Below are 13117 nucleotides of genomic sequence, written 5' to 3' on the forward strand. Positions count from 1 at the left end.
TTTTGTATTTCAAAAAGCAAACCCTACAAAACTCTCCCATTAGCAGGCACTTATTTTCTGTACATCCACAGAAGGAACAGACAGTGGCCAGCAGTTTTAAGAAACACCTATTTCTAGAACTGTGGAAAGCCAAACACAAAGGAATCTGTTTTCTCATTTCTGAAGCCATCAGTAATTTGAATAATTCTATATATTCTGTGCTCCATTACTAGCCAAATATGAAGTTTTCTAAAACAGTTCAATTATAGGTTACTTCATAGTCAAAGACTATTGTTGAATATACATGTATATATCAATCAGTGTAAAAACACGATATGCACATAGAACTTTAACAGCCTATTGCTGTTTAGTAGTTTCATGCATATTTTTGCTGCAGTTTTGTGAAAAACGAATGTTTCTGCATGCATGCAGGCCAGTACACAAGATGAAACATTCTGTACAGAAGTAGGAAAGATTTTGGTGTGACAAGCACACAGACATATTTCACTGTGTGTACATACAGTGGGGTTGCCATCAATTCACATCAGTTATATATCTGTTCATATACAGACACACTAAGCAAAACACTGCCAGAAATGTAATTATTACTATACCTAATAGGCAAGGGCTGCCCCTCCTCAAATATGTATAGCGAAATCCATGCAATGGGGCCATTTATGGCTCTGCAAGTCTCCAGTTTAGCAGAAAAACCTTAGTTAAAACACACACTTGGGAATTTATAAAAAATATATGCAAATAAATAACAAAACTGATTTTTGATCTTTCATTAATTACAATAATAACCAGTAGTCCACATAAACTTAAAAATTATTCTGCTATACATTTTATATATGGCAGGTAAATTAATTTATATAGAGTAATCACCAACTAACACATACTCAGTTGGTCAAAATATGGTAAAACAACAAAACATAAAATGCGTTTTGGCTACTGTCTTCTTTGGTGGTGCAATAAAAATGGTCAAGGAAAAATGTCTGATAAATTCGGACATCAGATAATCACTAACAGGAGAAAGGGAGAAAAATTATCATAAAAAGAAAATGTTCCCTCTTTTTCTTATTTAATGTTTTACAGGATATTTGTGGATACATTTGTATATAGTGCTTATCTGATGTCTGTATTCATCAGAAGCATTTGGTGTTTTGTTGTTTTATCATATTCTTTGACCAACCGACTATGTGTTACTTGGTGATTGTTCCGTATGAATTAATTTATCTGCCATTTTAGTAAAAGGGACTTATGCATGGTGGAGCAATTTTTATGATTTGAATGATCTATTATTATTTTATTGTAATTAATGGAAGATTAAAATTCACTTTTTAATTTATTTGTATATATTTTTCCATTTGCTTATTTAACCCTTTTGACAATTTGTGTTGTTTTCTTGGTTGAGTTCCCCCCTGCTCTTTTGTTTTGACTCCATTTTCAACATTACCTAGTGCATTAATGAGGCACCTCTAGATGAATGCTGAAAATTCTTGTCTGGGATTGACAAATCTGCCCCACACTTAGCCTGACCCCAGCAGAATCTGACAGTCCTTTTTTCCATAGTCAGACTCCTAGAAGTCCAATGTAGAAAATACTGAATTCCATAAAGGAAGAAAGGTGGAATAGAAATGTAATCAAGAAGGAAAATATTGAATGATTCATGCTGTCAACTATTCATTAGCTAGCAAGTTAGGTAATAAGAAGTCCAGATCATTGTAGCTACAAAACTGTCTCTCTTTCACCCATCCTGAAGAAGCAGGGGTTAAGAAAATAACATTGGCTTGCTAGTTTCCTCCCAAAGGAAGCTATTCTGAGAGTGCTACTCAAGGGGTAGAGGGAGGGAGAGGCAGGTATCTTATGCTGCCAAGAGAACTTGTCTATGAATCATGAAAACTCCTCCCTGTATGGTCATCTGCAAATTACCCCTATCTGGGTTTCTTCCAGAAAGAGATGAATATCCATGTGCAAATGAAGAATCCAGACTGAAGTTTCCTCTGTACTTTCATTACTGCAGCCATCCATGGTAGCCATTCTCCTCCAACACAAGAGGATTTTTCAGGCTTTAAAAAACTGGCAACAATATACTAGTTCATAGCATTCATTTTTTAAAATGTCTCTAGCTCTTTTGTTGCAAAGTTATAAGAAGAAAGGTACAAGCCGAACATTTTCCCTTATAATTCTGCAATTAAAAAAACTAGAGACTTCCTTTTTATAAAAAAGAAAAATGGGAACCAGTACACTGTTGCACTATTCTGTTAAAATATCATAATCCTATAGCAATGCTGCTATTATAGATTCCAACCCCCAACTAAAAAATGCTCTCAAGAGAGTGGGGGGAGACAGCTATTGATGTTGAAGCAAGGAAACTGGAGCCAATTGAGCAGGACTTTCACAAATACACACCTTTCCATCTACACAGTTGTCAAAGACACTGTGATGGCCTTTCCTTAAAGATCATATCAAGCCAGATCTGGGAAAGATAGCAGCAAAACACATGAAAACATGGAAACGGGATAAATACAGGATGGCGTCAGGTGGATTCTTTGTCGCAGCCAGGAAGACAAGGGTGAGCAAAGCATCCATGTGGAAAACAGCCCAGAAAGAGATACACAATAGCAAAAAAATATCATTAAAACATAGTCATATTTGCATGTCCTTAAATATATCTGATTATTTGAGATTTATCATAAAAGTAGAATTGCCAGTTTGGGACCCAAAACATTCTTCTTTTAGAAACTCCATCCAAACATGCTCTCTGAGACTCAACCATCTTAAAATGCAGATGAAGGATCTGCTTGTTTGCAGTTTCCCCATGGAATGGGTACAGGATTCCCCATAGCTGGACTTCCAAATTAGCTCTTTCCAGCACTAGGAATATACGTAATCTATACTTCTATCATGCAAACCAGAGCTTTAGTCTTAAGTGCAGCTTCTTGGAAACAAGTGCTATAAAAATCAATGGAGTTTACTCTGAGGACAATGGTTTAAGTGTAAAAGATTAAAGGCTGGATCTTTTCCTAACATCACAAAAAATAAGCACAGTAATGAATCTCAAGGCAGGCAGCAACTACTTTGGAACAATGACCTCAGAGACTTTTGACAGCCTCTGTAAGGTGACCTTTAAGCTTAAATATCTCTGTTAACCAGCCATACATCTTTTAGTGTGGTGTTGAGAGAGTGACAGAGCATACTGGAACAGAAAGCAAGAAAAAAAACCCCAAGAGAACATCCTCACCAGCATAAAAGTGATGGATAAAGAAAAATGTCAAATAACAACTGGATATGTAAACAAAAGCCTTATGATTTTTTTGTGCTTGGCTAGAAAAGAGCAGCAGCCTGAATAGCCTCAGTCTGAACTTGGAAGCTAAGCAGGGTCAGCCATGGACAGAATTTGGATGGGAAACCACCGAAGAACACCTGGGTTGCTTTGCAGAGGAAGGCAACGGCAAACCACCTCAGCACATCACTTGCCTTGAAAACCCCATAAGAGGTTGCTGTGAGTTGGTTGCAACTTGACAGCACTTAATTACAAATTAATAGACAAAGGCAGCTGGTCAATCTATGAAGCCTTTTTTTTAATGCTCATTACATTCTATTCGGACCGTTTATGTGAAAATAGATCTGAGAATATTTTAGGATAGACTAGGTACAGCACACACCATGTGCTGTTTCAGACAGCACTGCAGAAGTTGTATACCTCGCTCAGATATTGCTATTGTTGTTGGAGGTTTTTTTGGCTTGGCTTAAATGTAGCTCAAGTAACAGCTAGCCTTTTGGCAAAGTGAAGCTAACAACTGGGAAACGATTCAGGGGGGCAGGTCTTGCCCCCTCTCATATCCTGAGACTGTTCAGTAGCAGCAGCCAATCACTCCTCATGAAGTACCCTTGGAGATCCTGACAGACAGTGCTAGGATGTGTTTCTGAAAGGTTCTGTACTCTTTTTGAGTCTCTGAACAACAACGGCATTTTTTAAACTGGCTTCCTCCAGCGTGAGAGATTCGTCCAGTAACTCTCGAAATGGAAGCGATGTGGTCAGCGTGAAAGGACTTCTTCCATGGGCTCCTGGGTAATTTATTATAAAGTCTCTGATGTGGCTTATTCTGAGGAGGGGAAAAGAGGAAAAGACTATTAAAAATAAAAGTCAGGAATTTAAATACAAATTGGCATAAAATGTACCGAGAATGACTCTGTGAACTCATTTATGGTGTGAGCTGCCTTCCTCCCCCCACACCTTGTTTAAGCCTTTCAGAAGCTGCCTAATTAACCTTTTTGTCTCTCCCATGAGTTGTTTAATTTAAATGGAGACTTAGGGCTTGTTCTGTAGTTCGGTAATTGTCATTTGATCTTTGCTTTTATTCACATCTCTGCATCACACATAAGTGAAGCATTTGTGCTTAAAGGCTCTTTAGGCCTTAAAGTCCAATCCAGTGAGTTCAACAGGACTTAAATACATCAGCAGTTTCTGCAAAGAGGTTGTTTCTCCACTCTGGCTTCCAGAATGGAGTGCTTCTGTTTTGAAGCAGCCAAACAATTTTGGTGTATACATGTGCATTTTGGCCTATGCCCCTCTACTGTCATTCTGCAGCTACTAAAGGATGCAAACAGAGATAGTAAACTGAACAAAAGCAGCCTGAATAGCCCAGAATAGCTTGAACTCATCAGAGTTTGACAGCTAATCAGGGTAAGCCATGGTTAGCACTTGGATGGGAGACCACCAAAGAGGCCCTGGGCAACAGCAAACCCTTCATATCTTGCCTTGTGATTTGGCAGTACTTAATTATTATCATATTAAACTGAACAAAACAATAGAACCAATAATTAATAAGGCATTGTATTAGTCCTGAATGCATGTAAGGCCAAGTTTTCACTTACTACAACTTCCAGAGAACAGAGAGAAAGGCACAGCCTGAGAGAAACCAGCTGGAACAATTGATGAAAATTCTGTGTGCCTTGACTGGAATCTGAGAGGCCACATCAGGCTAGGAAGTCCATGTCATCACTTCCTGAAGGGACCACCAACAGCCTACAAAAAACCACATGGCTGTTGGTGGTCGCTTCAGAAGGCACCTTCCCCAGGGGTATTGACAGACTTGTGCACCTACACAGGAAGGTGACACCCAGACTGGGAATTAATTTCATCAACCCCTGAAGAGAGAACCAATGATATGAACCCATTTCTACTTTTGTTTTTGTCTTTTCAAGTGTTCAAATTGTGAACTGCTTGGAATGTTTCCACAGGAAGGCACTGTACAAACACATCAAATAAATAAAAGACCAGGAGGGAGGTCATAATAATTGATAATGCCAATCAGACCCAAATATTTTACACAACTCTACTGCAGTGGGACTAAATTGACAGAAATTCAAATATCCTGACCTCTCAGAACAGTTCAAAATAAACAAATACAAATAACAAAATTAAACACCTCACATTTCTGAAACTGTCAAGTTTGGGACTTAGGCAAGTGACACTAAGAGGAAGATTCCTGTTCCATTAAGACTGATTCTGGATTCATAGATGAAATCCAAATTGTTATCCAGTATTTCTTCTTACAAAGCACAAGAAAGAAACTTGAAATTGAAGACTTGGGATGTTGACAGCCCCAAGTTTGAAACAATTTTTTTCCTATTACAGATTGCAAAATTCTGAATTGTGCTATTTGCATTTCTTATTTCAGATTTCACACTTCTGAAGTATTTATTTCAGTTCTAACAGAGGCTGAGATTAAAGAAAAACTGATAGGTATGGTTACGACATTTTGGTCTGAATCAAAGGCATTTATTACAAATGTAATAGTGAAAGAATGTATGCATAGGCTCTTTACTTACTTGTGCGTAACATTAAACTTTTGTACTATCCTTGTTCCATCTGCTAACCAGATCTGGACACTAGTGATGGGTTCTGAAGTATTTAACAACACTGTAGGTCTTCTTTTTTCAGTTTCTTGAACACATTGCTTTGCTTTGGAAATTATTCTTGGTGTGGCACTGAAAGTTTGCAAAAGAAGAAAGACTCACAAGCAAATAAGAAGATAAAACTTCCTCAAAACAAATGAGTCCAGCCAGGCAACCCTCTCTGCCACCCTTGCCATTTCCTGACAAATAAAAAAATACTCCTATGGTTGTAGCTCTAAATTCTATTATGACTGATAGATTACAGAATAGCTTTTGTACCACTTGTTTGTGGGTATTAATTATAAAAAACTGAGAACCACCTCAGTAGCAGTTACCAAAGAGGTGATCGAATGTTTGGGGTGCTTAAGGGCAAAAAGTTAGAGATTGGGTTGAAAAAAATCAGTCAATATACAAGTCATTTTGTTTAAAAAATAAAGCAAATAAAGTAAGAAATCAGAAGAATTTGTAGGAAGAAAAGTTTAAAAGGATCCCTGCTTTTGAGGCTTTTCCAGTATACTGGCAGTGTCAGATTTTTATTTCAGACTCTTAGAGCACTGCAATCACATGATGAGTTCCACTATGAAGGGTGGGTACCCCCAGATTCCATTTATGATTTTCCCATTTTAGGGAGTGCTCCCTGTGGTAGCACAAGGGTTGACATGGATGCAAGAGGAACATACATAAGGAGGATCAGAACCACCGGCCAGTGCTATGTGATCCAATAACATTTTTAAAAATGACCACATGAAGTTCCCACATTTTGAAAAGTAAAAAAGAAGATATATTTCCTGACTACTTCAAACAAGTGATCACTACAACAAATCTCACTTTAAATACCCCTACTATTTAAGCTGTGATGATTGCTGCTAACTAGGAATATTCCTATCCTTCCAACCCTGAAGGAGAATGTTTTCATCTGTTTTTCAAAAACAGGACAAAAGAGGATGGACAACAAGAAGAAATACGGACATGTCCTCTAAAAAGAAGCCATCTGGTAACCCTAATTATACTCAATCAGACCAAAGGTCCATCAAGGTCAGTACTGCACACTGACTGGCAGGAGCTCTCCGGGGTCTCAGGCAGAGGTTCTCCACATCACCTACCACCTGATCCTTTTAACTGGAGATGCAAGGGATTGAACCTGGGACCCTCTGCATACCAAGTAATAGTCTACAACTGAACAATGGTCTTTTTCTACATTTTTGGGAGTACCAGAAGTGTGTAATTTGCCTGGGGGTGGCCCTGTTTAATTGCTGGATAAGCCTGCTGTTCAACGTTGGTATTAAGGAACTACTCTATTTTGCTTAGGAAGAATGGCTCACCATAACACTAACAGCAAGTAGGCTCTCCAAAACTTGAAAACCAGAAGGGAGATCTTGCATCTTCTTTTGAGAACTTAAGTGGAAAAGGCCAGACTTTAACAGCTTGGGCCAATGTCCTCCTGAATTTAAAAGGGCTTTCAGCTGTACCTTTCTAACATTACAGTCTTTTCTTCCCCACACTCTGTTTTCAATTAATTTCTCCAAATATTTGCAGAATAATATGCATTAAAGAAAAAAATACTGTTACCAAAGAATGCTACTTTGTAGAGCAAAGTGGCAACACACCAATATTAATTACTTTCTATAAACATAAATCCCATTGAAGAGGGTTTGGATTCTAGCATACTGAGCCCAAGCATCCCACAGAAGTTGCATATGTTTCTTTGAAATTGTTTCTTTTGTTTGAACAGTCAATCTGATTATACGCATTTATTTATATCATGTATAGTCCCCCTTTCTCACTAAGACTCAAGGCAGACTACAATTTTAATCAACCTCCCATACAATAAAAACAGTATAATAACATGCAAAGGAGGTATGATTCCCCCATCGCATGTAGGATATTTATGAATAGCACCCCTCTGTCTCTCAGCATCACACCTATGTTACATTCACATTCCATTGACAGTGCATCTCATGACCACTGGGTAGGTTTCAACATCTACCCCCACCATTAAAGGCCAGCAATTAACTAGCTAACAGGACTGAAGTTCAAGCAACTTAATTAATGCTTACCCTGCAGAGTTATAAAGGAATGTGTCCAAGGATAATTATGACTGATGAAGGACCTGTTCTCTTAGCAGGAGTAGTATTACTATACCAGATCATGTGCTTACTGTCTTTGGGCATTACTACTTAATGGATGAATTGCTGCTGAAGACAGGATACCAGCTATCCTGGCTGGCACAGTAGTAGCACAGCAGTAGCCCAGGACTCAACTTAATGAATAATTCCCTTCTTCCCTAGTTACAATCAGAATCTGGATAGGCGAGATATAGCTACAAGACAAACTCAAGAATGAAGAAAGAGAAAAAAAACATTCTTTCCCCAAACCCTTCAGTGGCTACTAGCCATGGTGACTAAAGGGAACCTCCATGTTCAGAGGCAGCAAACCTCTGAATCCCAGTGCCAGGAGGCAACATCAGGGGGAGGTCTCAGCCTCTATGCCCTGTTGTTGGACCTCCAGAGGAACTGGTTGGCCACTGTGCAAGACAGGATGCTGGACTAGATGTATTGCTGGTCTGATCCAGCAGGCCTGTTCTTATGTTCTACTTAATCAGAGGCACTGGAGTGCTCACCTTCCTAATCTGTATCCTTGTCCAGTGAAAGCGTGAAATACTGGCTTCTTCAACATATACACTTCATCCTTCTTATCATGGACTTTCACGTCAACCTCTTCTTTATCAAATATTTTCTGCAACTCAAGAGGTAGCTCTCTTTGAAAACAAAATTAGGAGAAAATTCAAACAAACTTTGAAAACAAAATTATGCAGATGGAAACAGGATGGTTGTTTCAGATTTTGAGACAAGATGAAATGCATACATTCAGCTAAAGGACATGCTGTTCCCTATCCTAATTAAATCCAGATTACAAACACACAAAAGACTTTTGTTTCTAATTAGGCAAAGGCAGAACTGCCAAAATGAAGCCCTCCTCAAAAGCAGGGTATCTATTGCAAATACACCTTAGGTCAAGGGCAGGCAACTCCAATATCCACTGCAATCAGCCCCCAAGGCAACGTTCACTCCCAGAGTTTCTGGCTAAGGACAACACTGCTGCTGTCTCCCTGCCTCACATTTATTTGACCAATATATTCACAGATCTTGCAGATTTTTGGCACTCAGGCAAAGAAAGATGTCTATCCCTGCCTTATGTGAAAGAATGGAAATCATTATTACCACTATTAGCACTTTGCAAATGAGTAATTACATTGTCCAGGATACATTTAACATTGCATTGGTCTCCTCAACTGAAGCTTCTACTTGCAGGCTTTGAATAACATTACAGAGAAAATGCATCTTTGCATAGTACCAGTATACAAATGGATCTTCCTTTCTCCCCCCAAAACTGGGAAAGGGCTATCAAGGGAGCAGAGTGTAGTAGATATCAAAGGTCAGTCTGAATTGAAATGGGAAGATTAATATGCTGCCCTTGTCAAATGACCATGCTGCTTTCAATATTCCCCAAAGATGGGTTTTGCTTAACACTCAAAGGTTAACTAATGGCCATGCCTGAAGTTTGGAATAATGCTAAGTGTCATCTCTCTCCACCCTTACCAGTTGGCTTACTTGGACTATCCCCATGTTGTGTGTACCTCTATGTTGTGTGTACTTGTGGCCCAACCTGCTTCACCCTGTGTTCTAAAAATGCCCCATAAGTCGAGATGAGGTGTACAGATCTATATGGAGATGTACTGTGTCAAGAACTCAGTATGAGTGAAAGGACAAACAACAGCCTAGAACAGGGGTATCAAACTCATGAGGGTCGGATCTGACATAAATGAGACCTTGCTGGGCGGGGCCATGTGTGTCATAAAATGTAATGCCAGGTAGCAGAAATATAAACTTTATAAAGGATACAAACACAGAGATTTTTTAAAAACTTAGAATAAAATATGCTTAAAACATTAGCACTTGTTGGTCTTAAAGGTGCTTTCTTTGTATTTCTCCTGTACAATCCAGGCTTTCTGAGTTGCACAGCAGAGCTACTGAGCCAAGTCTCTCTTCCTTCTATTGGCTGAGGCTCCTCCCCCTCCTGGTCCCCTGGGGAAGAAAGGACAGAGCCAGAGCTTCCTTTGAAACAAGCTATCCCTCCCCCCCTTCCTCCCCAAGGGGGGAGCCACAGCCATTGGAGAAAATAGAGACTTTGCTCTGTAGCTCCTGTACGATTGAGGAAGCTTGGTAAAACAAGCTGTAATGCAGAAGGAAGCAAGAGAGAGGGAGAAGGAAGCAGATAACAGCCAGTTGCTTGGGGGCCTGATAGGAGCCCTCTGGGGGCTTGATTTGGCCCCCGGGCTGCATGTTTGACATCCCTGGCCTCGAACATCTGGAGCAGGAGGCAGGGATTTTTTGCATTATGAGTAAGCTAGATTCATTTGGGAAAACATTCCAACCACAAGAAAGCCTAGTGCAGGGGGTGAAGACACATTTCACAGGGAAATCCTGAAATTAGGGCAAAAAACAAGACGACGACGATGACTGCAGATTTATACCCCACCCTTCTCTCTGAATCAGAGACTAAGAGCGGCTTACAATCTTCTATATCTTCTCCCCCAACAGACACCCTGTGAGGTGGGTGGGGCTGAGAGGGCTGCCTTTTCAAGGACAACCTCTGCCAGAGCTATGGCTAACCCAAGCAGGTGCAAGTGGAGGAGTGGGGAACCAAACCCAGTTCTCCCAGATAAGAGTCCACACACTTAACCACTACACCAAACTGGCTCTCAAAACAATGAGAGGCCAGAGAATAGACACAGAATACCCTAGGGCCCAGGGGTTGGGAGCCCCTGTATTAAAGAGTGAGGTGAGAAAGTTATGGAAGATCTCACCCTCCCCTATCCCACAAGGTGCCTACTGTGGGGAGAGAAAGGGAATGTGATTGTAAGCCACTTTGATACTCCTTAAAGTAGAGAAAAGCAAGGTATAAAAACCCCTATTCTTATTTTCTAGAACGTGAACAGACGAAAATGAAGCATACTGTGTGGAATACAGAAGCTGATCACAGTCTCCATGTTTTATATCTCCATATTCTTTAGTGTTTAGCGTGTTCTCTCACACTCAAGATCATTCCTCAAAAGAAGTTGGTGGACAGTTATCCTCTGCCTGGCCTGTCATTTCCCAATCTCTCTGCCTCACTCTTATTAGTATATAGCAATTGAAACCTCAACCTGCCAAGCCAGGCATAGAAGCCTTATGCTTGCTACCATGAACCCAGTATTGTTTTCTTCACGATGCAGCCATGAAGCATCATATTATAAGTGCTTTTGCAGCACCAATGTGGTCATTCCCACTTACAGCTAACTAATGACCACTAATTGCCTAAACAGCTAGCTGGATCATGATACAGCAATAAGTGGAAAAGCAATAAGTGAAAAATCCTTACCTAGCAACACTAGCTTTGTTCAGAAGTTGTAATGAGCACATGTACAATCCATGTACATTATATAATTGATTTTTCTTTATATGTGCATTGAGTAATCTCATGTTACACTGAGTGCATGTATAGCTGAACATGTGACTTCAACCCCACATTCACCTAGGTTTTATTTGTAAAGAAAAAGTGCACTGGCTCCTTCATTTTACAAATAAAACCTGGGTTAATACAAGTTGTATGTGCATTCACTGTAAAACATAAACAGGGCTATTGTCAGCAAATTTTGCAATGCCCTTGGTTAATTTGTTCCAGAAATCCTTTGCACTCCAACTGTTAGCTCAATGATGTTCTCCCCAGCTCTCTACACTGTAGATGCACCTAACCAAAGCCTAATTTAGAGCAAGGACATTTGTCCAGACTATTCTGAAGGACTGCTCAGAACACTGAATGTGGCAATCTTGCACCAGTGGGCTGCCAAATGTTCTGTTCTGCAGCATTAATAGGCAATATGGATGGCAGATGCAATAAAATAAAAAAGGCCAACTCTACTGCTTTTATTTGCTATTGTGCCTTATGTTCATTGTGTTTTAATTTTCCTCTCACTGTTAGGTACCTAGAAAAGCCTGTTGCTACGCAGAAAGAGGGCACTAGTATTATAAACACATGAACAAATCACATAGTGTTGTATATCAGCATAGCAACTGTAATGTTAATTCATAGCATTAAGATGTTTTTGTCCAAGAAAAGCCAAGCTCAAATGAGACAAGGAGAACAGAGGCAAAGCAGTGTACAAGGTGCATTTGTGCAATTAAATTTGGTACAAAAAGAATACTTGCCCTTTTTTAATAGATTCCAAGAATCGCTGGTTTGCAGCCTCCGTATAGCTGAGGAGTTCACCATCATTCACTGTGAATCCATTTTTCCACAACTTAATAGTTGTATCGGCCTGTAATGCAAGATCACACATGAACAAGAAGTAGAAATAGATTCCTACAACTTATGCAAAGCATGAGGGAGATACTAGTGAAGCACCCACCAGTCATACAGGTTTTGGGGCAACTGTGTGTAGTCCAGCATTGGTAGGAGTTTTCAATAAGGAATTCATATTTTTATTTATTTATGGGATTTCTATTCTGCCCATCCTGCCAAATATGGCAATATTCCTCTAGCATAAGGGTTAGAAAAATACCTAGAAATACCAAAAGCAGCAAATCTAAGCAGACCAATGACAATGATGTTGGAATGTATATGCCTATTCCACTGAACAAAACTTGAAGCCTTCCTCCAATTTAAGTGGCCCTTCCCTTAAGTGGGAGGAACTTCCCAAGGCAGGCCACAGCCAACTGAGTAGGTATTTTAATTACCAGTTTATTTTATTCTGCCCCATAGTTACACTCTTTTCTAAGGTGCAGGAAGCATCATTAACAGTTGCTAAATTGGCAGTACAACTTTACATCTCCCTTTAGGTTCTCATTGGCTTCCCACACCTTTGTTTATTCTTGGGCAAGTTATATTAATTTTGCCACATGTACCACCTTGGGTCTTGCTTAATGCAATGATTATATACATAAAACCCACAAGGACACCAGTTTCCTCAGGCAAAATATGAGAGAGATCACAGTCAACATCTCATAAAATTTTCCTTCAGAATTCATCTCATGCATGTAGTAGAGGAGTCTGCAGAAACTGAGCTGTCACCAGATATAGGAATAACAGCTACCATTAAAAACATCACGCCAAGGGGAAGACCATCCCCTTGGGGCTGCACCATGATTCTATGGCAGAGCATCTGCTTGGCATGCAGAAGGTCCCAGGTTCAATC

General features: G+C 39.7%; 1 protein-coding gene across 2 annotated transcripts in view; it reads right to left on the reverse strand.

The window, feature by feature from the left end:
- Window positions 1-3542: 3542 nt before the first annotated feature.
- Window positions 3543-13117, reverse strand: part of UBXN2A (UBX domain protein 2A) — a 28892-nt gene continuing 19317 nt past the window's right edge. For both annotated transcript variants that reach the window (XM_060258078.1, XM_060258069.1), the window contains exons 4-7: window positions 12128-12241; window positions 8504-8637; window positions 5818-5976; window positions 3543-4088 (exon numbers count right to left, since the gene is read on the reverse strand). In XM_060258078.1, coding sequence (XP_060114061.1) covers window positions 3896-4088; window positions 5818-5976; window positions 8504-8637; window positions 12128-12241 — 600 coding nt within the window. In that variant the 3' untranslated portion in view covers window positions 3543-3895. The remainder of the gene's footprint in view (window positions 4089-5817; window positions 5977-8503; window positions 8638-12127; window positions 12242-13117) is intronic.

Source organism: Heteronotia binoei, chromosome 1 (assembly GCF_032191835.1).
Source record: "Heteronotia binoei isolate CCM8104 ecotype False Entrance Well chromosome 1, APGP_CSIRO_Hbin_v1, whole genome shotgun sequence".
Taxonomy (NCBI): domain Eukaryota; kingdom Metazoa; phylum Chordata; class Lepidosauria; order Squamata; family Gekkonidae; genus Heteronotia; species Heteronotia binoei.